The sequence below is a fragment of the Agelaius tricolor genome, unplaced genomic scaffold (genome assembly GCF_023055355.1).
Source record: "Agelaius tricolor isolate 1412-34295 unplaced genomic scaffold, bAgeTri1.0.p SCAF_30, whole genome shotgun sequence".
In the NCBI taxonomy this organism is placed as follows: domain Eukaryota; kingdom Metazoa; phylum Chordata; class Aves; order Passeriformes; family Icteridae; genus Agelaius; species Agelaius tricolor.
Window position 1 is genome coordinate 1,089,757 of NW_027269290.1, and position 25,267 is coordinate 1,115,023.

The 25,267-nt window shown below is 52.0% G+C and overlaps 1 protein-coding gene across 1 annotated transcript; it reads right to left on the bottom strand.

Moving 5' to 3' along the window:
• Window positions 1–1,820: 1,820 nt before the first annotated feature.
• On the bottom strand, window positions 1,821–19,180 carry LMOD1 (leiomodin 1). The gene is made up of 3 exons (XM_071449919.1): window positions 18,788–19,180; window positions 2,989–4,578; window positions 1,821–1,847 (listed from the first exon to the last, which is right to left on the bottom strand). The coding sequence occupies exons 1-3, from the start codon at window positions 19,046–19,048 to the stop codon at window positions 1,821–1,823; spliced, it is 1,878 nt and encodes a 625-aa protein (XP_071306020.1). The 5' UTR covers window positions 19,049–19,180.
• Window positions 19,181–25,267: the final 6,087 nt, after the last annotated feature.

A 25,267-nucleotide genomic window follows, 5' to 3' on the forward strand; every position in this document is an offset into this window, starting at 1 on the left:
CCGGTGCATTAGCGGCGCCCCCTGCCGGCCCCGCCGCGTACAGCAGCGCCCCCGGCTCGGTTACGGCGCCCCCTGCCGGGCCCGCTCCCTCCCCATCGGGGGCTGCACCGCCCCGCACCGCCCCGGCCCCCCGGTTTCAGTGACACCGTCGGTGCTCGGGCGACGCCCCTGGTGCTCTCACCCCGGGGCCGGTCGGATTCTCGGTGTGGGATGTCCCAACGGCCCCGTGGTGCCCGCGTTAGCAGGGGCCTCCCAAGGGGCAGGAGTGCGGGGGCAAGGGGCATGAGGACCCCGTGGTGCGGATACTGCTCCTCCCGCTGGGGCCACGGCTCTGCGCGGCTGCAGAAATACCCCCCAAAACGGCGTTTCACCTGTACCGGGAGCCGCCTCTCAGCCACGCACGTGGGTGTCCCGGAGCAGGGGGAGCCTCCCAGGGGACACCCGTGTGCTGCTGCATCCCCAAAACGGCCCCCGCCCCGTGGTGCCAGGGGGGAGAACAGTTCTGGGTGACCCCGGGGATTTGGGGTGCTCAGTTTTGGGGTCACCCCGGAGTTTTAGGGTGATCCTGAGGCACCCAGTTTCGGATTACCTTGGAGTTCGGGGTGACCCTGGGGCAGCCCCAGGATTCCCAGTTCTGGGTGTACTCAAAGGGTTTTAGGTGACTGTGGGGTGGTCCTGGGGTGTTCAGTTCTTCATGACTCCAGAGTTTTGGGGTGTCTGCATGGCTCTGGGTGCCTGGTTGTCTGTGTCCAGCAGCAGCAGGGTGCCCCATTTGCGGGGTTTGGCTGTCCCATTTGGGGGGTCCTGGGTGCCCCATTTGCAGGGGTTCTGAGTGGGTGACCAGGGACACCCAGGTTAGGTTGTCCAGGTGTCCCAGGGTGCCCAGTTCAGGGTGGGCTATGGGTGTGGGAGAGGGAAAAACTGCCCCTGGCTGAGGTTGCTGAGTCCATTCCCAGACACCCCCTGCGCCTCAATTTGGGGTCTGGGGGCATGGACCTGTCCAGAGGCACAGGAAGCATTTGGGTGAGCTTTATTGCTGATGCAGTGGCCACAGTCAGACAAATCGTGATCAAGGTGTCACGACAGGAAGGATGGGGGGAGGAGGATGGGCATCACATGACCCCAAAACCCACTGCCCCCCTTGAGCTGGTGCTTTCCTTGCTCTCTCTGAGGTGGATTTGGTTTCCATGCTCTGAGAGTTCTGGGGGTCCCCCTGCAGTACTGTGGGTGCGTACAAGATACCTGAACTCCTGGCCCCAGCCTGGCTCCCTGTGTCCCACCACTTCCATGCCCCCTCTCTCCCTGGCTGCTCCCTTCTCCCACCCTCCCATTCCTCCTGACGTCAAGCCTGAACCCCCAGCTCTGCAGCCACTGCTGTGCCTGAATCCCAAAACTCTGCTGGCCACCCAGAAACCTTGTGGTGATGTGATGATGGTCTGGGTATCCCCTGCTCCCCCCCATGGCTGGGGGTACTCTTGCTCACCCCAGGCTGGACCCTGGATAGAGTGGGGTGCCAAACCCCTTTGTTATGCTCTGACGGGGGATTTCCATAAGGATCAGCTCTGCAGACCCCTGCTCTATTCTTGGCATCTCCAGTGGGGCACAGTGTTGGTAGAAGAGTGAGCTTGAAGGCTTCACAACCATCAAAAAATAAATACAACCTCCTCCATCATGTCCTGCTGGGCCCGGCCCATCCTCCGTGTCCCAGAGAGATCCCTGCTCCTTGGCGTCGGTCACTGCAGGTTCCAAAGGGCTTGTCATGAGAAAGGTGAGTGTCTGGGGGTCTGCCATGGGCTGCAGGGGAAAAATCCTCCCGCTCCCTACTGCAGCAGCTTCGGCAACTCCACCTGCAGGGAAGCACACCCCATTACTGGGCAAGCAATGGGACGGGGTGCAGGACTGTCACTGACATGGTGTAGGGACATCCACGACAGGGTTAGATGGGCTACTGGGGAGAAATTCCTCCCTGTGAAGGTGAGGAGGTCCTGGCACAGATTGCCCAGAGAAGCTGGGGCTGCCCCATCCCTGAAAGTGCCCAAGGCCAGGTTGGATGCGGTTTGGAGCAACCTGGGCTAGTGGAAGGTGTCCCTGCCCATGACAGGATAGAGATGATCCCCAAGGTCTCTTCCAATCCAAACCATTCAATGACCTCTTTTTCTTGGCCAGGCTGCCCATGGACAGCCCAGCAGGGACACAAACCACCTGGAGTGTGTGAGAGGTTTCAAGGCTCCATGCTGGGACCAGCATTAGGCCCTTTTATTCCAGCAGTTATTACTGCATGGGGTACATACTTGACAATGTGCTGCCCAAGGGTGAATTTATGGGCCTCCTGTATTAGGAGGGCAGTTGCTGCCACAGCTTTCAAGCATCCAGGCCACCCTTGGCTAAGTCTAGCTGTTTGAGAAGTTGGCCACACATCTCTGCTGGTCCCCAAGTGCTGTATCAGTACCCTCAGATCAACATTCACTCATATGTAAAGAGTTCAAAAGGATTAGTCAAGTCCAGACTGGGGCTGACACCAAGAAATGTCTCAGTTGTTTAAAGGCAGATGAAACCTCTCCAGCCATCCTGGGCCACCTTCGACCCCAGGGGCATGGGCTCAGCCACAACAAGATATCAAGAGCCCAGTGAGTTATAACTTATGGATGGGTTTTTCCTTGTGTCCCAGCCCCTGGATCCTGATGGATCTGCCCAACACAGGAGCTCTGCCAAGGGATAGATCTGCACCTGTCATGCTCTTTGCCAAGGGATGGATCTCCTGTTGGATGCTCTGCCAAAGGATGGACCTGCTGACCTCATCTGCTCTGCAGGATGGCATTAAAGGATGGATCTTCCTTCCCCATATGCTTGGCAAAGGGATGGATCTGCCCCTGTGCAGGAGTTGGACACAACCCCACTCCAGAGAAGGACACTGCCTGAGTGACAGCCACTATGACCTCAGCCCCCAGCCCCACCCTGTGCATGGGCCCCACCTGGCCCTGCACTTGCCTTCTTGAGCTGTTTGAGGTTGCTGGAGCGAATGGCTGCCAGGAGCTGGTCTCGAGAGTTCTTCTCCTGGACTGGCAACGCCCGGTCTCCCAACTTCCTCTGTGTGGCTGGCGAGAGAGAGTTCTTCAGGTTCTCGTTGATCATCAGTGGTGGGGCAAGTGGAGGAGGAGGTGGGGGTGGTATGGTGGGTGCCCCTCCTTTCTTGGGAGAGCTTTTGGGGGAAGCCTTGGGGGATGGCTGCGGGGATGCCTTGGGGGACCCCTTTGGCAGTGCTCCAGGCTTGGGCACCTCCAGGAGGTCTTTCTTCTCCCCCCGTTCCTGTGCCAGTTTCTGCTCCTGGAGGCGTTTCTGCCTCTGCCTGTCCATGTTTCGGCTCAGCAGGTTGGTGACAGTCATGCGTGGCCCAGCCAGCTCGAAGTGGTAACCCAGCTTCAGGAGTGTGGTGTTCTCTTTCAGGAGCTTGGCAATCTCCATCTCTGTTTTCCCCCCACAGATGTGCCGCTGGTTGTGGAAACGTAGCTCTGTCAGTGTGTTGTTCTGCAACAGGGCCCGGAAAATGGCCAGGATACCCTTGCCTGTGATGTGGTTGGAGTCCAAGTTGATGCTTGTCAGCACCTTGTTGGACTTGAGCATTATGGCAATGGCAAAGGCCACGTGGTCATCAGCGCGGGTGTTTGCCAGGGCAAACACCTTGACCACAGTGTTGAACTCCAGGGCCTCAGTGAAGCGCACCAGGGTCTCGTTGTTGATGCAGTCAGAGTTGTTCACGTTGACCTCGGTCACCTCAGCGTCATTGTTCTTCACCTTCTCGATGAGCTCGTCAAAGATGCTGGAGGCTTCATCATCCTTGGCTTGATCTGCAGAGCTGCTGGAGGAAGACTTGGAAGGGCTGCTCCCGGCTGCTGCCTTGGCCTCCTGTTTCTCCTCCACCTTTTCTGCCTTTTCTGCTTCTGTCTGGGATTTATCATTCTCATCTGCCTTGGATTTTTTCACAGCTGAAGCCTTTTCCTCTTCTTTTTTATCATTTTCTTTTTTACCTTCCCCTCTTAAGTCTTTTTCTGCCTGTTTCTTTGATTCTGATCTGTTCTCCTCCTTTTTGTCCTTCCCTGTGTCCTTTGATGCTGAATCCTTTTCTTCTTGCTTTTTTTCCTTCTCTGTCTCCTCCTTTGCTGCTGAGACCTTCTCTTTTTCCTTTTTATCCTTCCCTGCATCCTCCTTTTTAAAACATGAGCTGTTCTCTTCTTCCTTTTTATCCTCCCCTGCATCTTTCTTCAACTCTGAGCTCTTCTCTTCCTCCTTTTTGTTCTTCCCTGTGTCCTTCTTCAACACTGAACCCTTCTCTTCCTCCTTCTTGTCCTTCCCCATCAGCTTTTTTTCCATGGCCTTTACTTTATCATTCATAGCTTTGTTCTCTTTGCTCTTGGTCTCAGTCTCAGCTTTACCTTTCAGGTCTGTTTTCTGAGCACTTTCTTCCTTTTTCGAGTCTTTCCCCACTTTAGCATCTTGTTTCTGGGCCAGTTCTTTGGAAGGAGATTCTTTTCCTTTTTCTTCTTGATTTTTGTCTCCCTCATTCTTGCTCAACCTGCTTTCCTAGTGGGAGAAAAACACCTGGGAATTACAGAAACAGGTGCCTCTGACCTACAGACTTGCCACCCCAGTCCTGCGGTCACTGACCTCTGTCACATGGGAACATCCTGCAGCCTGTGGCTGGCCTTTGAAGAGGAATGTTTGGCCCAGCTGAGGTCCCAGCTCCAGGGAAGGGTTCAGCATGTGAGTGCCTTGAATGTAGGCAGAGCCTGCAGGACCCAGGTGTGATGAGGTCCTGCTGCAGCTCTCTAAGGCAGCTCTGCTCTCCTTCTGCCTCAGCCCCCCCTCCCAAAGGGCTCTGGAGGTCTGCAGGACACCCTCCCTGACAGGCCATAAACTAACAAGGTGTAGGAGCACCTTCTCTGATACCCCCTCTAAGTTACAATTTTTAAATCATTTTTCTAACTAGGGATGGAGGTAGTGCCAGTCTCCCTGTGAGCCCCAGGTGCTTTCCCACCTTTCCTAAATGGTTAGGAACGGCTGGATGCTTGGTGGCTTTTCCCAGTCTGTAGCCCAACATTCTCCACACTGTCCTGGATGTGTGTGCAAGCAGGGGAGAGCCCACAGCAGTGTCCTTAGTGACACTGCTGACCCAGCAGTCACTCCAACCCTGGGTTCTGCAAAACCATTCTCCCTTCAATGGCAGTTTGCACTTTTGAGCAGAAAACCGAGGAAATGAGAGAATGGCATTTATAGCTTTCTAATGCATGAGGTACTCCCAGCATATCTGCTCCCAGTGTCCAAAGACATCAAAAGAAGGAAGGGCTTGGAGAGTCTGGGGGAAGGTCAGAAGGAAATTTTGGCCATTTTTACAAGCATGTGACCCTTACCCTTGGTACAGCCTGTCCTGGGCATTGCTGCTGGCCATAGCCAACTCCAGCAGCTTGGGGACACAGCCAATGCCTTGTTGCAGCCTTCAACCGAGGCTGAAGGGCTGGGAGGGGTCTCCATCAGCATTGGTACAACCTTTGATATGGTTCTCTGGCAGTTGCCAGAGGGCAGAGTTACATGGGATATTGGGAAGAAATTCTTCCCTGTGAGGGTGGTGAGGCCCTGGCACAGGCTGCCCAGAGAAGCTGGGGCTGCCCCATGCCTGGAAGTATCCAAGGCCAGGTTGGACAGGGCTTAGAGCAACCTGGGATAGTGGAAGGTGTCCCTGCACATGGCAGGGGGTGGACTGGGATTAACTTTATGGTTCCTTCCAACCCAAACTAGTCTGGGACTCCATGACATGAAACACATCCATTCCCAAGGGAGAGGAACCAATGCTTCAGGTGGCTGAAGGGAGATGAACTTGACACTGGGACCAAGTTTGCTGCATAGTGGAGGATACTACCATAAATTTCACATCAAGGTTTGGCAATTTAAATGCCCTTCTCCCTCCTCCACAGCTAGGGAACACACAGGTCCTCAGCACTGGCCTGGCTCATCACCTTTGCTGGAGGGATTTTAGGACTCCAGGGAAAGGAGGAAAGAAGATGCCTCTGGGAGATGCAGCTGTGATGCCTTTACAATCTCCCTGGATCCTCTCATGATCAGGACAGCACTGTGGCTTCACCCAGTGCCTGGAACCCCCAGATCTGAATCCTGACACCACAGTCTGCAGTCAGGCTGGCCTCCTCCTCTTCATCCTGGTGCTCCACAGTGTCCATGCTGGGGCAGCATAAGGCTGAACTTTCCCCACATGCAGTACTGCCAGCCCTCAGGGACAGATTTTTGTGGAAAGAACTGGCTGTGCATGGGCAGTCCTGGGGACTGTTTGTACCTGGTGTATAAACAGATGCCATCAGGGACGAGAGAGCTGTTTGTTTAGTTAAGCGATTTCTTGGCTCCTGGCGCAGGGCTGAGCAGGGACAGGAAGGCTCTTGCCAGACCCCTACAGAGCCTGGCCCGGCCTGGGGGCCCCATAGTCCCCACAGTCCCTACTACTGCCACCCTAGGGAACAGGGATGGGGCTCCCATGCACCCCAGTCCTAGGTGCTGCAGGGAGCAGGTGATGCCACCTCCTCTGGCACTGAGCCAGGGGTCCTTCTCACCAAGCTGTGGTCTATTCTCAGCACCAGAATGGTGCACAGATGGTCAGTGACATCCTGAAGCACCTCAGTGGAGGAAGAGCCCTGGCAGGAGGCCTCTGGGATGAGGACACTGGTGTTGCCCTGCTGGTACCCAACAGGGCCTCCCCAAGGTGTTTGGGAGTGCCCAGGTTGCAGGTTCCTCTGAGAAGGAACATTTATCCTCCTCAGGGCTCTGTGACATTTTGGTGACCCCAGGCTGAGCACCCATCGAGTCAGAGCCAGCAGCCTCATCTCCATGCCAACTGCTCCAGAAATCTTTCTCCTTCCCAGCCCAAGCTCACCCAGCCTAACACTGGTGAGCTCTGAATCTCCCCTGAGCACCCTGGGCACATCCAAGACAAAGAGGAGCAAAGGCTTTGGCCAGGGATGAACAGAACTTGGAGAGACAGAGAAAGACCCTGGTGAAAATGACCAGCAACCTCTCCCATGCTTGAAGAAGGTGATGGTTTACTCCAAGCAAATTAAAATAGAAGAAAATTAAATCCATGGAAAATCCCTACTTGGGAAAGGTGCTGCAGCACATGCTGGGTATGTATACTGTTATGTGGTTCAAGCTTCCATTCATGGATGTGTGACCACATATCCACGTGCTGCAGTTTGGGGGAGGAGAGACCGGGAGCCAGAGAATGGGATGTGGGAAAAGAGGTGAGGGAAAAGGAATCAGGAGAAAGAGAGCTGGGAGAAGTCAGGGGAAAGAAGCTGGGGGAAAAGGAGCCAGCTGTGGCCCCAGGCACAGGAACAAAGGAATGCAACAGATATGCAGAGACCATCATGGGTGTTTCTGCCACTGTGCGTAGCACTTGTGGGATCATTTGCTTACAGCAAATTTGGGATGCATCAGAAGATCCCATCTAAGAGATGCAGGTTATTGAAGAAGTGCTGGATGGTTGCAGGGGATGAGAGGGGTTCAAGTTGCTTCATCTCCTGTGGAACTGCCTTGGGAGAGCACTTGGCACGCACCCAGCTCCAGTGGCTGCAGAGGGACAGGAATCGGGAGGAAAAAAATGTTCAGGCAAGAAACCAGATCTGTGTTTCTAAAACCAAGGGTCACTGTGGCCCAGCTCCATCCCTTGCTGGAGCCTGGGGTCATCTCCAAAGCAGGTCTGCTCCAGGCTCTGCCTGAGGCCGCATGGGTGCCCAAGAGGGAACATGTCCTTGTCTCCTCCTGCCTTTCCACCATCCCAGGGCTCTCAGTGTGTCCCACCAGCCCAGCACATGCTGCAGCAGCCAGCCTCAGGTGTCACCAGCCCACACTGGTGATAATTCCAAAGTCCTCACCTACAGGCTGGAAGTGCAACTGGAAGTGGAGCTCGGAGGCAGAGCTGTGTTTCAGGAGAGAGATAAGCACCGTTCCCTTGCTCTGGAACCCCTGGCTGCCCCCATGGCCACCAGCACAGCTTCTCCTGCAGCCCAGGGCCAGCTGTCCCCTCTTCATGGCTATCCTGAGTCCTGCCTGCTCATTTCTCTCTGCCCACCAAGGCATATTTACCTTGGGTACCTGGAAACCAGTGCTGCTGCATGCACTCTGTGCCATTCCCTCTGCCACAAGCACATTTATTAGGGGAATATTTTTACACAGCATGTCAGACCTTTAAAAATAAGCCTAATGAAAACAGCCTGGTAGTCGGTTGATTAATCACCAGTGTTTTGATGAACTGAAATGCCTTCCCGTTTCCTCTAAATAGACTAAAATGAGCATTGCCATGGCTTGTTAGCATTTGTAACCATCTAACCCACTCAAATGTTGCCTTAAAAGGCAAAGGAGACTGGGAGCTTCTTGCCTGGAATCCAAGCACTCACTCCAGCACTGAGCAAGGGATGGGGCTGGGGACAGAGCTGGAGATGGGGAAAATTAATCTGGAGGTGGAGTGAGGGTCTCACTTCCTGCCCCCAAAGCCCCACAGCTCATTTTGGGGTGGAAAATGGCTGGTTTAATGGCAGTTATTGATCTGGCTGCTTGTTTAGCAGGCGGAAGGTGGGCACAGTCACCCTGCTGTGCCCAGAGCAGATTCCAAACAAAAGGGAGAGGAGAGGAGAGGAGAGGAGAGGAGAGGAGAGGAGAGGAGAGGAGAGGAGAGGAGAGGAGAGGAGAGGAGAGGAGAGGAGAGGAGAGGAGAGGAGAGGAGAGGAGAGGAGAGGAGAGGAGAGGAGAGGAGAGGAGAGGAGAGGAGAGGAGAGGAGAGGAGAGGAGAGGAGAGGAGAGGAGAGGCAGCTGCTGGTACATCAGTCCCTGGCAGAGGAGACATGGAAATGCATTTGCCCAAGTTTAGTCTTTGTAAGGGGCCAGCTTTCCCCAGCCTGCAGTTATTTTCAGAGGTATGTCCTGGGAAGAGCCCCTCATGGTCTCACCACGACAGGATGTGCTTGGCTCAGGCAAAGAACAAGAGGTGAGGATGGAATCTTGGGAGCATGAGCAGCTCCGTGCTGGCTCCAGGGAGGAGTACCCCATTGAGGTTCAAGGAGGGCTTGGCTGGGAAGCCAGAAGACTCCCAAGATCAGAAGGGCACAGAGCTTTTGGAGTGAGTCCAGAGGAGGCCAAGAGATGCTCTGAGGGCTGGAGCTCCTCTTATCTGGAGACAGACTGGGAGAGCTGGGAGTGTCCAGGCTGGAGAAAAAAAGGCTTTGAGGAGACCTTAGAACCCCTTCCAGTGCCTAAAGGGGCTCCAGGAGAGCTGGAGAGGGACTTGGGACAAGGGTCTGGAGAAACAGACTATGGCTTCTCGCTGCTGGAGGGCAAGGATAGGTGGGATACTGGGAAGGAATTCCTCCCTGTGAGGGTGGTGAGGCCCTGGCCCAGGCTGCCCAAAGAAGCTGGGGCTGTCCCATCCATGGAAGAGTCCAAGGCCAGGTTGGACAGGGCTTGGAGCAACCTGGGACAGTGAAAGGCATCCCATGGCAGGGCTGGAATGGTATGATCTTCAAGGTCCCTCCCCACCCAGACCATGCCATGATTCAAGAGTCCACAGGTTCCTCTGTGCAGGTGACTGCTGGGGACATGAATCATGCTGGTCCCCATGAGGAAAGGCCAAACCTGCACTTGCAGCTCCTGTGAAAGTGGCTCCAGGAACAGTGAACTCAACTCAACCTGCAGCCATGACCCTGGCTCGGTCTCTAATGTCACCTGCAGCTCTAGGGGCCTCTGGAAGCTGAATATGAGACATCATCCTGTGATGATATGAGAACCTCAGGAGCACAACAGGGGAAGCTTGAGCCAGGATCGGGTCCATCCCAATCATCTGTACTGCTGGGAAATCTAGGGTCAGCTCCAAGGTGGCTGATAGTGGTTTCTGCACATGCACTGCAGCCCACCACGACCCTCCTCTGGGGACCCACTGCGTCCCTCCTTTCCAGCAGCTTCCCAGGCAGGGCCATGCTGGCTGTCTGGCACGTGGATTTGGCCACCAACAAAGACTGTCCCACCAGAACCAAGCTCCTTACAAAGCAACTGCAATCCCTCCAGAGCTGCAGACTTGGGAATAACACCCAGGCCAAGGGGTTGTTCTCTCTCCCAGCCTTTGCTGGGATAATAAATTCCTCCTGCAGCCTATGAGACATTTTCCAGATCATCTCTTGGCATGGCATGGCATGGCTTGGACAACACCAGCACAATTCCATTGGTCCCACACAAATCCTGAGTAGCTTTTGGTGGTGGAAAAATGGGGAAGTGGGGAAGCCCAGGAATGAGGTGGGATCTCTGATACACAGACAGACAATTCACCAAAATCTCTTGGTCAGCTGTGGGGGTCCTAGACCACACTGGTGAGGGAAGGAAACTGTGTTGAGTTACTTAAATTAGCAGATTTAGGGATAATTATGATCCATGACTAACAAGCCAATCTTCTTTCACTGCCTGGGGGGTTTCAGTCTGTCCTACAGCCCTTTATAGGACTGCTGCCAAGCCCTATAAAGTCTCCAAAGCTACCACAAGACTCTAGGATTGAATCCGCAGCTCTGACTTTGGGAATCACTCTCTGGAGATACCTGCCTACCTGCCAGACTCTGAAGACTCCTATGTTCCCTCTGTCCCACCCACCTATCCCAAATCCCAGCCAGAGCCCATGAGCAAGGCACCAGCATCCTTCCACCCCTCAGTGTGACCCTAGGGCTGAGGAGGCTGAGCAGGAGCCCTGTGTGAGCTCCAAAGGGATGTCCTCTGAGACTGTCCCACTGCATGGAGAAGCCATTGAGGTGGCTGGGGGCAAAAGCAGGGGGGTTGCAGGTTGTTTGATGTTCCTGGTATTTGGGTACCTACTTCTGGAGAGGATTGCTAGAGTCAAGCCAAACCACAACAAGTTGCCCAAGCTCTTTTCCTCCATTCCTCAGCCAGTTTTGAGTAGCCTAGGGACAACTCAGAGCCAAGGACATTCCAGAAAGAATGCTGTGTCCTTGGCTGAGTCCTGGGAGCTGCTGAACCTGGATTGCCAGTGACCTGCAAAGGAAGCAGGATTGTGAGGCTTCTGCTGGCTCTGGGACACCCTGGACAACCCTCCTGCTCCTCAGCAAATACCATGGAAAGATTTGTGGGAGACCCTGCTCACATCCACGGGGCTTCTTGAGAGGATCAGGCAGCCAAGAGTTTCTCTTGGCACATTTGGGCTCTTTTGGCAGGAAGGAAGGTTGAAAGGACCTCAGCTTTCAGCACTGGGACATACATGACCCCTGGCCATGCTCTGTGTGCTAAAGCCCAGAGAGATGTAAGCAACTCCTTGCCCTGTCCTGCTTCACATATTGTCCTGTCATTTTCACAAGGAGTTCAGCTTTTCCCCTTCCCTTCTGCCCAGATCTCTCTGACCTCAAATATCACTGTGTCTTTGCACGTCTCAGGCCAATGTTTTTAAAAAGTCCCCTTTCTGAGATGCAGATCTCCAGAGACTGGGCAGCTTCTGGCCCTGATTATGCCTCTTTTTTCCCCCTGAATTAAGGCAATAAATGTTTTAACTTGGTTTCCTTTAACAGAAGAGCTCCAGCCCTTCCATGGAGATGCAGCCATTTCCCAGAAAGCTGTAAAGCCACTGAATACTATGCAAATGGAAACTTTTTTTCATCTAACAAAATCAAGTTTTAGAAGTCCAGGTTTTTCTCTTCTATTTGCTGTATTCCCAGCCCTTCTACTGGCACTGCCATGGCTGAACTGGATATTTCCAAGATGAGACCTTCTCCCTGGTTGTCTCCTCTTCATCAGGGATTGAAAAGAGCAGGGAATCCAAGCAATTAACACTACAAACACCTCTAGGCTGGATTTCTGCCCAGCGCACTTTGTGGGAAGCCCAAATAAAGCATTCATTGGATTTTTAGGAACAGCAGAATTGCAATTCAGCCCTAGCAAGTCTTAATCCGATCTCCATCCTCTGTGTCATAAATGCTGGATGGTCAAGGAACAGGACACTGCTCCCAGCCTCTTGGCAACACATGGGCACATCTCCGGGCCCCTTGCTGGTGCAAGTATCCAATGGATTCCATGCAGCAGCCCATGGAACCATCACAAATACCCCCTGGCAGTGGGCACCTGGTGCTGGAAGATGATCCCAGGTTCTTGCAGCAGGTGAGATGAGCCAAGCTCCAGGTGCCTACCTGGAAAATCTGGACAGTTTTGCTGGTCATTCCCTTAAATAGTTTGTGGGAAACAGGAGCACCTGCTCCTCAGGCTCTGGCACCACATGGGAGCTGCATCCCAGGACAGAGCACTTAGTAGGCATACAGCCAGGCATGCCAGGGGTCACCATCTCTGGTTCTTGGGAACTGGGGAATTCCCTGTAAGGAAGAAAATGGCAAATCACTCTCCTTGGCAGAGGCTGCCATGGCTATGCAGGAGCTCATTCCTGTGCTGGGCATGTCCAACATATGCCATGGTGCCCCTGTCAGGAGGAGGGACCCTTGGAGCCCTCAGAAGCATGCAGCATAAATCCTGATCCAAATACTGTGCATAAGCCCTAGGCTGCTCAACACATGGTCAAGGGGTTGCACAGGACACCTCTATGACCTGGGCTGGTGCCTCTCCAGTTGTGTTTCAGGAAATCACAGAATAATGGAATCACTATGGTTGGAGAAGCCCTCTAAGCTCATCATGTCCAGCCATTCCCCCAGGACTGCTATGTTCGCTGCTAACCCACGTCCACAACAGCCACATCCATATCCACACAGCTCTTAAATCCCTCCAGGGATGGTGACTTCACTTCTGCCCTAGACAGCCTATGCCAGTGCTTTACAATACTTTCCATGCGGGAAATTTCCCCCTGTTTCCAACTTGAACCTTCCCTGGCACAGCTTGAGGCCGTCTCCTCTCCTCCTGTCCCTTGTTCCCTGGGAGCAGAGCCTGACTCCCACATGGCTGCAGCCTCCTGTCAGGAGTTGTGCAGAGCCAGAAGGTCCCCCCTGAGCCTCCTTTTCTCCAGGCTGAGACCCCCAGCTCCTTCAGCCACTTCTGGGGCTCCAGACCCTTCCTCAGCTCTGTTCCCTTTTCTGGTCCTGCTCCAGCCCCTCAATGACTTTCTTCTCCTGAGCAGCCCAAAACTGTTACAGGGATTGAAGGGTCTGGGGCTCCAGACCCTTCCTCAGCTCTGTTCCCTTCTCTGGTCCTGCTCCAGCCCCTCAATGACTTTCTTCTCCTGAGCAGCCCAAAACTGTTACAGGGATTGAAGGTGTGACACCAGTAGTGCCAGCACAGGGCATGGGCACTGCCCTGGTCCTGCTGCCACACCATGGATGGGACAGGCTCTTGTTGCTTCCACAGCTCCAGTTCCTTTCTGTTTTCATCCCTGTTTGCTCCACATTCTGGGCAGAGGAAAGGACAGAGCAGGACCCTTCACCCTCCAGGTGTGTCCACCATCCTGCAAGCCACACCTTGACTTCAAAACATATGCCCTGCCACTGAGATCCTCTTGCTCCATCCTGCCACGATTCCCACACAGCAAAGGGTGGGCTGGAGCAATATGACCGGTTAATCCCAGCGTCCTGCTGGAAGCTGAGTCACTGAGATGGTTTTAGCACACAAGTGATGTCATAGTGCTGCGAAAGAGAGGGACACATAACGGACCCAGCTCTTCTCCTCCTCCATGTCTATTTATCAGCTCAACATAAACACATATTAAACCTCCTGGGCAGCTCAGCCCATATAAGCTAAACACTCCAAACACTTCCATGGACTTATCTGTATCCCTGTTGTGCTTTATGTAAACATAGAACTTGGATTTTTACTCTTTTTTTCCCAATTGACTAGAAATCCATGGGTTTCTTTCCCTGCTTGTGCCCTTAGATGGACCATGGATCTCCCAAACTTGTGTGTGCCTTTGGCATGAGCTCCAAGTCACTGGGAATGCTTTGTGCTGCAACTCACCCTGGTCACAAAAGGAAAAACAAGGAAAGCAAAGCTTCTGCCCCCAAGGGCATCACAAAAACACTGATCCAGCTGTGAAGGTCTTTCTCACACCATTTTTTTAGGAATGCAGCTCAAAGATGCCTGTGTTCTCGCTTCCCATTTTTCAGCTGTTCTCCACAATGCAGATCCTTCTGGGAGCTGTCATGGGATTGTTCATGCTTCTATGTTAACCTTGGAGGGTTGTTTTATCATCTGTTGCAGGTAACAGCTCCTGCTGCTGCTGCTCATCCCTCTTGTGACAGGGTTGGGACTTTTGCAGAAACTCAGAATGAAACACAGAGCACAGACAAGAGTTTTCATTTCTGAGCAATGAAAGGGATCTCCTGGACTTCACAGAATTACAGAATCAATTTGGTTGGAAAAGGCCTCTGAGATCACCTAGTCTGATCTGTGACCAATCCCCCCCACCTTGTAACCCAGCCCAGAGCACTGAGTGCCACATCCAGGCATTCCTTGCACACCTCCAGGAAAGGGGACTCCACCACTGCCCTAGGCAGTCCTGTCCTGTTCAATATATGACCACCCTTTCCATGGAGAAATTCCTTGTGATGTCCAACTTGAACCCTGGGAGCAGAGCCTGACCCCCACCTGGCTGCTCCCTCCTGTCAGGGAGTTGGAGAGTGACTTGTGCAGCTGGAGGGATCATCTTTGGCCTCCTTTAAAGACCAAATAGGAACGGCTCAATACCTTTGGTTTCTTTCCAAATGTGTGACTAGTTTGGATATCCTGGCTATCATCCATGGAGGAACGCAAAGCCCAGGAAGCTGCCAGCTCTATTCCTCTCTGTGTGCTAGTGAAAGTACCCACAGCTTTACCCACTGCTCATTCCATGGGCCGGAAGCCACTGCAGAAGCCTCTGGATGGATGTCCCAGTGTCACCCACCCCTTTCATCTCTTTTGGGGGGCCAGAAGCTGTTCAGAACAATTTATTATGGTCCATTCTCTCCTGTGAGAGAGATGAGACCCTGGCACAGGTTGCCCAGAGCAGCTGTGGCTGTTCCATTCCTGGAAGTGTCCAAGGCCAGACTGGACAGGGCTTGTAGCATCCTGGGATAGTGGAAGGTGTCCCTACCTATGGCAGGGCTGGGTGGAATGGGATGAGCTTCAATGTCCCTTTCCACCCAAATCAGTCTGGGATTCTGGGATTCTTTGAACTTGATGATCTTAGTGGCCTTTTCCAATCATAAAGATTCTCTGATGAGGGAAAAGAGACCAGGTCAGGACATGGCTAAAAGAAAGGCAAGAGCTGAGAATTAGTGAAGACTCTTGGAAGGGAGCAGGAATAGTCTTGGCAGTCAAGAGAACTGAGAACTGAGAACTGGTTAATAAACAGAAGAGCAGAGTTTCAGTACGTGTGTTAGGGACAAACTGGGAAGATGCTCAAGGAATGATATAACTCCTGCTGTACCCTCATTTGCAAATTCCCTCAAGTCTGAACCAGCAAGTTAAATAAAGAGCTCCTTTCTTCCCTCCAGATATTTTAATGAAAAGATGGCAAGCTTTGAGCATTAAGAAAAAATTTAAATCCTGACTTGCTTGCCCGTGGTGTTGAAGAAGGGCTCACTGCTGAGGATCTCCACTTTCCATAGAGGATTAAAAATCACCCAGGATTAAAATCACCCACTTTCCATAGAGGATTAAAAATCACTCCACTTTCCATAGGATTAAAAATCACCCAGCAGCAAGTTCCAAGCCTGAGAGAGTCAGAAAGGAAGGCAGGACTTTTTACAAGACCTTCCCAAGCTCTTGTAAAAACAAATCCTTCTCCAGGACCTGCTGTCCTCTGGCACCAGCATCCTTCAGATACACAGAATTTGGATTAAATACACTCTCTGAGTTCACTGCTTTTCCCTCTGCATCCAGACCAGGCCATAAGGAGCCTGTCCAGCCTCCAAGAAGAGAGCCTGGGGACACGGAGACATTCCCAGGAGCCTGCAGGGATAAGGATGCATGGAACAGGAGGAGGTCTTGCCTGCAGAGGAATGGGATATCTGAGAGAAAGCGAAATGGTGCTGGAAGATAACTGAACCACCTCAGCTTCTCGTGTGCAAAGGCGGTCCAGCCTTCATGAGACAAAAATACAGGGACCATCTGCACTGTGCACATGTAGAAGATTTTATCCTGTGTCTGTGATGTCTCTTCAGGAGATCTCCTTGGAGCCCTCTCTTCTCCAGGCTGGACATCCCCAACTCTCCCAGCCTGTCTCCAGATCAGCAGAGGTCCAGCCCTCAGAGCATCTCTGTGACTTCCTCTGGATTTGCTTCAGAATACTGAGAGCTGTTGATGAGAGGGGCTGGGATGGACATGTATGGGGTGATGCCTACACACCCTGGGGGATTGCCAAGCCCGTGGGAGGGCAGCCACCATGCCTGTGCTGGCTGGCACAACATGGAATCTGCTGACACATGAGAGGGATTTGTCATTGGAGACCTCAGAGCTCTGAACAGCTGGGGGAGAGTTCAACACCTGCCTGGGGTGCTCTGGATGGCTCCATGTTTTATTCCATCCTTCAGCAAAACATAGCCCTGGGACTTCCTTGGACAGAGGGGACCATTGGCCTCCTGCACTGTTTTTTCTGACTGTTCCTGTGGTCTGATGATCCCATCCCATCCCATCCCATCCCACCCCATGGCAGAAGACAGCCCTACTCCACCACCAGCATGATCTGCTGTGCCAGCGCTGTAAACTGGCATTTTCTAGGTGTTAATCCCAGATCCTAACAATGGCAGGGAGGAAGGGGTGTAGGATATACTTTTTTTCCTTGGCCTCCAGGGATTGAAATAGAAGATGAAAGTCAGTTCTGTCCTATCCAGTTACTGCAACACAATTAAACTGGGCCATTTTCACTGACAAACTTGACCTGTTGCCAATTTGCTTTGTCTTCCACAGCCTGAACCTCCTTAACTCAGAGGGCAGCAGGAGATTTTCCAGGACCCCTGTGCTGCCCTCCCCTCCAGCCAGAGCCCTACACCATAACCCAGGTGTCTCTCCTCCCCAGGCCACCCCTTTCCACACCCCAAGTCTTCTCCCACTGCACACACACTCTCAGGCATTTCCAAACAACATTATGTTAAATCAGGCAATTTGACAGATTTTAACAAAAAATCTTTTTAACAAATTTCACAAATTTCCTCCCTTCCTCCTGGTCATGGACACTTCCCTATGCCAATTCCCAAGCAAGCCCTCATGTTCCAACAGTTAACACTGAAACAGCAACAAATCACGTCAAACCCAAATGTCCCCCTCACCTGAAAAAGCAAATTTTTTAGTGTCACCTCTTGGGATCACCTGCAAAACAGTGGTCACTGGGATGACTGGTCCTACATAAAAGCATTTCCCTCTCCAGGCAGGTTTGTCCTGCAGCACCTGCACTTCCGCACCACAGGGAAATTTTCCACTGGTGAGGAAATCAAGGCAGAGCCCTTGTGGTGAGGGGCATGGCACTCACTGTCCCCCAGCCCATGTCAAGCACCACATACAGAAGGTGAAAGCTGCTCCTTTATTCTCAGAGCCAGAGTGAGGTCCTAGGCTGCCCAGGACAGGGGTGGGAAGGAACAATTTAACCCCTTGTTCAGCTCTCCAAAATCAAGCTTCAGTTATTTTTCCTACTGGTGCAATTTTCATTCCCACTCATCCCAATATTTAGAAGGGAATAAGGGTATCTATGCCACAGTCAGGAGAGGACCCTCCTATATAAACTCCACAAATATCCAGAAAGAGAAATATCCAAGTGCTCTGTGGTAGTTACAGATTGATCACCCAGCTGGAAGACCCAGGGTACAGCTGGGTGACCTGGAATAGATCTGGAATCAGAGCCAGAGCAGAGCAGTGCTCCACAATACTTGGCACTGCTTGTGCTGCCAAAACTCTCCAGCTCTGGCACAGCAGATGCGAATCCTGCCTGCGACATGAAACCAGCCCATGACCACATGGGTCAGCTGCTGCAGAATTGCCGTTTTTCATGTTTTGGTTCAGCCTGCCATGAAAACTAGGGAAACCAGACACTTCCCAGGCTTCCACGCACAAAGCACATAGCAAATACTCTTAGTACTGTGGTTAATAAATGTTACAGAAAAGCAGGACTGTCTCCCACTAAGGCACAACACAAAAAGAGGAAAAGGACTGACATGAAGCTCTTGAGCTCCAAGCAAACTCTTAAAGGATTTGCCAGGTGCAGAGAGGGAGATAAATATACCCAAATCAAACTAAAAGAAGGAATTTTAAGTGAACAATAAATGCAAAACAAATGGCACGGGGTAAAACTTGCTTCTCAATGTGATTTCCACAGAGCAGGAAACATTTTTATTCCACAAGAACCACAGACTGTTTAATCTTTTGCATAAGAAGAACTGAAAGGATCAAGAGTCCAGAGATCTCCAAAGGAGAGGGAGGGAAAAAAAAAAGAAAAGAAAAAATGCAGCCCGTGGCATTGCTGTCACTGCACCGGCCCCTACAGCAGCCTCCTGCGAATCCCAGCTCTGCTCCCAGCCCTGCCCAGGGATGTTAGAGAAGGGGCAGGGAGAAAATCCCTGGCACCAACACAGGTTTTGGCTTTACTAGTATCACCAGGATTTTATGGGACACCCTGTTTCCTCCCGGAGTGCCAGGACCAGCTCCCTGGTCTCTCCAGGACAGCTATTCTTCCTCAGCAAGTGCACGCCTTTCTCAGGTTTTGTGTTTTCCATCCCGTCCCTCACTCAGCCCGGGGGAAGGGGGGGGTTTGAGGTGTGCTCCCGCAGCAGCAGTGGGGGACGTGACTTACGTCTATCGAGTGCTCCCGCTGCAGGAGCCTCCTGGTGTCCTTGTCGTGGTGGTTGAGCGCCGTGTCACAGTTTTGTGGGCCAGGTAAGGAGTTTTCTGATTGGTTTGTCTGACTGCGCTCCACGGGGATGCTCCCATCCGCATCCACCACATCCAGCTCCTTTTCCAGCTCCTCCATCTCCTCTGGAGACAAAGTAGACAATAAATTGTCTATATCTGGATCTTCACTAACTTGTCGCCGGTATTTGGCCACTTTGGACATCTTGGCTCTCTGGCGAGACACGGTGGCGGTTGTGTGGTACCCAAAGCAGGAGAAAAAAAAGAAGCCGAAGCTTCAAGGCTGCTTCCCGAACGGCAGCAGGTGCTGAAGTGTTAAATCTCAGCAGCTCTCCAGCCCGAGATACGGTGGTTATCCAGAGGGGACACCCCTCGGTCCAAGAGTTGGCCAATAACAGGATCCAGTGGCGGTTCGGGCGCTGGGAAGCCAATGGAGCCCGGCGGGAGGCGGGGAATGGTGCTATCAGAGGAGCCTGAAACCCGAGGACATTCCAGGGAACCGTGCAGAGCTACATGACCAAATTTAGTCCGGAGCATTTCGCCTTTTAAAGGCAATGGGCCAACCTAGTGAGAAAACAGGGAAAAATGCACGAGCTGGCAGGCCGGGAATGGGGGGTGGAGGAGGCAGCCTCAGCCTGTGTCATGGAGGATAGGGGGCTACTAAAGTGGGCAGCGTGGCTACAAAGGGATGGGGGGAGCCTCTGCTGTAACAGTGACAGCTCTTGGCTAAAATCGGCAAGGAAGCACCCACTCCAAAGGAAGTTTTCCTCTTTCTCCCGCTGCAGCATGGGATCGGTGCTGTTAGCCGACGCGCTCTGCCCCACAGGAAAGGGCTGGAGGTGGTGGCGGTGAGGCAGACTGCTTCCATCGGAGGGATGGAGGCAGCAGGTAGCGAGTGCTCCGGGCTCTGCATACCTGACTCCACGGGGATTGTCAGAGCTCCTACCGACCCGCAGACCCTGAGGGGCTGTTCCCGCAGCTGCTCTTCCTCACACACTCCCACCTGCCCTCACCAAGCCCCAAAGACATCCCTTTCTTCTGCACAGAGGGAATTCCTGAATCTCCCCTGCTCCTGGTCCAGGCAGTGACCTAAGCCTGGACTTTAGCTGGCAGCACCACCTTTCCATTTCCCTAATCCATACAGAAGTTGAACTGGCACGTGGCAGTTCTCCCACAGGGATAGGAGACAGGCTTTTCTCTCCAAGTTTACAGGCAGCCTTACCCCATGTCCAGCATTTTGTATACATTTGTTATCCTGCCAGCTTCATCCTGGTTTTCTTCATCCTTTATCATCCTCCTAATATTTACTGCCTGCTCCCAGGCCTCTCTCTGCTGATCCAAGCAAGGAACCCTTTGGTGTTTTTTGACAAAACAGGCTCCCCTAGGATTTTCCTCAGCCTAATCACCTCCTCTGCCTGTCTTCCTGGCCAGATCCCACCCTGCACACAGGCACTAGGTGCTCCAGATGAATCTCCTAGTGACAAACTAGACATTCCCCATCCTGACAGGAAATGTACATTCTTGGTGCATTCCAGAATTTCCTTTATCTCCAGCACTGCAGTGCCCAGGTCGTGCTCATATCCTTCCTATGACTCATCAGCACGGCTGAGATTTTTTCCAGATTGTAAAAGAACTTGTTGGTTTTAGTTTCTAAGTGCACGAACTTAAACACTGCTGTGGTGAATTCCATCTCCCTCACTTCTGTTTCCCTGATCCTGCAACCAGGGGGTCTTAGTGCTTGCTTGCACTAGGAGGGATGCAGGCATTCTCTTCCCCAGCTGGCTTCACACACAGAGTCATGGAATGGTTTGGGTTGGAAAGGGACCTTAAAGCTCACCATGTTCCAGCCCCTACTATAGGCAGGGACACCTTCCACCTATCCCAGGTTGCTCCAAGCCCCATCCAGCCTGACTTTGGACACTTCCAGGGATCCAGGGGCAGACCCAGCTTCCCTGGGCAACCTGTGCCAGGGCCTCACCACCCTCACAGGGAACAGTTTCCTCCCAATATCCCATGTAACCCTGCCCTCTGGCAGTGGGAAGCCATTCCTCCTTGCCCTGTCCCTCCAGTTCCTGATGAAAAGTTCCTCTCCATCTCCTTCAACTCTCCTACCCCAACGCTGCCACAGCTGTGGCAGTGCTGAGGGCAACAGAAACCACACTGAATTTAGTCTTTGCCTGAATTTGCCTGAAATTGCCTGAATTTACCTGAAAGATGGCTTTTGGTGCCATCTTTGCCTGAAGAAGCCAGGTGAGTGTCTTGTTTGTTCCACCTTAATACAGCCCTGAATCTCTCTTAAGGTCCTGTCTGGTCCCTTTTCAGGATACAAGGCTGGACATGTTTTAACACTGTGTGTTTTGGAAGAGAAATTTGAGTTACAGAGTCTGGGGGTGGAAGAAATTAACTGACCTAGGGTGGACCTCAGTGGGTGTCAGGCTCTTCTCCCAGGGAACAAGAGACAGGACAAAAGAAAATGGCCTCAAGTTGCACCAGCAGAGGTTTAGGTTGGATATTGCGAAAATTTCTTCCCTGAAAGGATTTCTCAGTCTTGGCACAGCTGCCCAGGGCAGTGGTGGAGTCCCCATTCCTTGGAGGAATTTACTGGGTTAGTGGTAGTCCTGGGGCAATAGCTGGACTTGATGATCTTAGAAGGCTTTTCCAATATATACAAGCCTATTATTGTATTCTATAAATGTCCAACCTTCCAGTATTTCTATGGTATTGTTGTGCTCAGTCATCAAGTGCTTATAAGAGGTGAGCAACAAACTGGAAGCTAATTTCCCAGCTGGAAAGCACACAACAAAAAGGTAGTGAGGAATCACATCTTTGTGTCGGCCTCTTCTTGGAACAATCCAAGCATTCGCAGTTGTGCCATCCCTGGCTCAAGGGACAGGACATGTAGACAGCCCCAGGGACAATCTGCAGTGCTAAGCTAGAGAAAGAATCCTTCTGCTAAAAGGGAAATCTTGAATTTTCTCTGTCTGCCTTTCCTTCGTAGTAAATTGTTGTAAACTTTCCCGTGTTGTAACTAGGTTTTCAACAGAATATAATCGCTATCAACACCTTGATAAAATCTCTATTTTGTCATTCCCAAACCTTGATTCTTGTGATGAGAGGTACCGCACACCAAATTCCCTAAGAAGCTGTGAATGTGGCCTGGGAGACTCCAAGTTTCTCCTGAAGGATCACCCATCCTTTCCTGATCTAGGAAAAGATCACCCACTCCTCCCCTGCACTGCAGAGCCAGGCAGAGGTAGCACAGAGCATAATTTTGTGGGGAAATATTCCTACATTAGCAGAAAGTCAGGGAGAGAAGCAGGGGACACCTCAAACTTGTCATGGTTCGGAGTGGATGGTCTCACTGTGATTTATGTTGGCTGTCACACAGTCCTTTTTAACTGGGATATTGGCACAGTTCTGTTAGACCATATTCCACAGGGTTCTTGGGGCTGTATAAAGAAAACAGTAGAAAAAAAAATTGTGTTTTCACCCCAGAATTAGAGAAGCTTGGATATGTCTGCATTGACTGGTCCTTCATGGGCTACCAACAGCTGGGAAGGGGGATGTGTTTACAGACCCTTGGGCCATGCTCTGAAGCTGGTTCCAGCCACCACAGTGGAATAGTGATATACAGAATCCCAGAACCCCAGAATTTCTGGGGTTGGAAGGGACCTCTGGAGATCATCCAGTCTGGCCCCCTTGCCCAGGCAGGGTCACCTGGTGAAACAGGAACACTTCCAGGTGGGTTTGGGGTATCTCCAGAGAAGGAGACTTCACACCCTCCCTGGGCAGCTGTTCCAGTGCTCTGCCCTCCTCCGTGCAGCGAAGTTCTTCCTCATGTTGAGGTGGAACTTCTTGGGGTTTAGTTTATGGCCATTGCTTCTCATCCTATCACTGGGCAGCACTGAAAAGAGTCCGTCACTATCCTCTGACACCCCTTGGAGGTATTTGTCTGGATTGATGGGATCCCCTCTCAGTGTTCTCTGGACTCACCAGGCCCAGCTCCTGCAGTCTTTCCTCATCAGAGAGATTCCAGGCCCTGTGTGGTTCAGAGCACTGGGATGCTGTATGGCTTGGCACACAGGCCCTCTTGGCAGCTCTGAATCCATTAGTCCTGGATTTATCGGAGTCCCATCTCCATAGCAAACAACACCTTGAGGGCACTAATGAGTATTTCCAAACCACTGGCTTTGAAGCACCACAACAAGCCGTTAAAGAGGAGGGACAGAGACAGAGTCAGATTAAGCAGCTTTTCCAGGCATATTTACAAACTCTGGTAGAGCTGTGAAAACTTTCTGTGCCCACACCTCTCTCATCGCCACCTGGGACAATCCATCTGCTTTTATTCTTCCCTATTAGCTGATAAAGGACAACTGAACTTTGAATGGATTTTTCTAGCCTGTTATCTTTCTCTTTCTTTCAGAGCCCACAGAAGGAGAGGCTGAAAACTGATCTTTTTATCATTTTCTAAGCTGTTCACTGAAGAGTGACATTTCCCCTGGCCACAACAGGCGGTGGATGTCTTGTGGCCAGGGGAGAAATCTCCTCTCTCCCAAACCCAGTGCATCTTTATCCAAAACCTCCTCTCCAGACACATGCTTACATGACAACAAGAGTGGAGAAGGTGATATATTTTGGGAAACTAACCAAATCCTGGCTATGGGGAAACTCAGAAATCCCAGAAAGCCCTTGGATATCTTCTGTGAGCCTGCCCGAAGGTGGCACAAAGTCCCTTGGATGATGCAGGAGCTCCTGCACCTCAGGGACTCATCATGTTTCTCCAGCTCTCCTACAGCTTGTGAAAGGTGGGACCAGAATGACCATTTAGCCTGATTTAATCTACCACTCATAAGGGGAAAGAATATGGGCTACAGCAAAGGATTGCCACCCTGATAAGGGTTGGATCAGTCACAACATAATAGAATTGCTGAGTTTGGAAAAGCCCTGTAAATTTCCCCAGCAATGCCAAGGCCACGACTAGCCCATGTCCCGAGGTGCCACATCCATATGTTTTTTGAATCCCTCCAGGAGTGGTGATCACACCACTGTCCTGGGCAGCTGTGCAGTGCCTGACCAACCTTTCCAGGAAGAAATTTTCCCCAGTATCCAAACTGACTAAAATGGCCCAGCTTAAGGCCATTTCCTCTTGGACTGTCCCTTGTTCCCTGGCAGCAGAGCCTGACACCTGACACCTCCCTCCCTCCTCTCTCCTGTCAGGGAGTTGTGCAGAACAAGAAGGTCCTCCCTGAGCCTCCTTTTCTCCAGGCTGATCCCCCCAGCTCCCTCAGCTGCTCCTGGTTCTCCAGCCCCTTCCTCAGCTCTGTTCCCTTCCCTAAACATGCTCCAGCCCCTCAATGTCCTTCCCGAACTGAGGGGCCCAGAACTGATCCCAGGACTGGAGGTGTTGCCTCACCAATGCCCTGCACAGGGGGATCAAGTCACGGCAGTGCCAGAGGACACAGGAGTAGGGAGAGTTGCTCCAGTGGCTGAGAGAGGCCAATATTTCCTACTTTTCCCATCTCTCCTTCTTGGCCAAAGCAGAAACAACAATACCACAATACCTGGAGATTCCCAGGAATCTCCAAAATTGCATCACTTCTACTCCCCCACCTTAAATGGAGGTGAAGCAAACACACCTGCTCATGAAACAGTAGGAGTCTTTTAAAGCATCAAAAACCAACACAGCAGGTGGAGCATTCTAGCTCCTTCATGGTGCTTCAGACCATTACTTATTAAAACAATTAAGTCGCTGGAGAGCAACTTGTTTTGCATTCAGTTTTTGCTACCGAATGATTTGCTGCCCTTCAAAGAGAGCAGAGTGTGTACTGTTAAATTAGGAGTGGAAAAGAATATGCACTTTACAACTTAGAGAGGCTGCAAACCACTAGGTTGGGCAAGGCTTCAAGGCAGAAAGAGGCTGAGGGGGGACCTTCTCACTCTCCACAGCTCCCTGACAGGAGGGTGGAGCCAGGTGGGGGTAGAGCTGGTTCCAGGGAAAAAGTGATGGGACAAGAGGGAACACCCTCATCTTGTGCTGAGAGCTTTGCAAGCTGCCCAGGAATTTTCTGCTGGCACAAACACTGTTCCCTGGATTGCAGCTCTGCCTGCCCAGGAAACTGACCTGGTGATAGGAATGTCAAGTCCCAGCTCCAGCTGCATGCAGGACCACAAGAACATCCCCTGGGACATGCGAGGTCAGCTCAGCTCATGCAGCAGCATCAGGAATAATGTGGGCTTGGACCCTGACGTTCTAGGCCAGGCTGGACAGGCTTGGAGCAACCTGGTCTAGTGGAAGATGTCCCCGCCCATGGTGGGGGGGGAATGGGATGAGATTTAAGGTCCCTTCAAATCCAAACCACTCCTTGATTCCATTAAATTTGGGGCAGAGTGGCTTGTCCTTGGAGCAATTTGCACAGGTACAGTT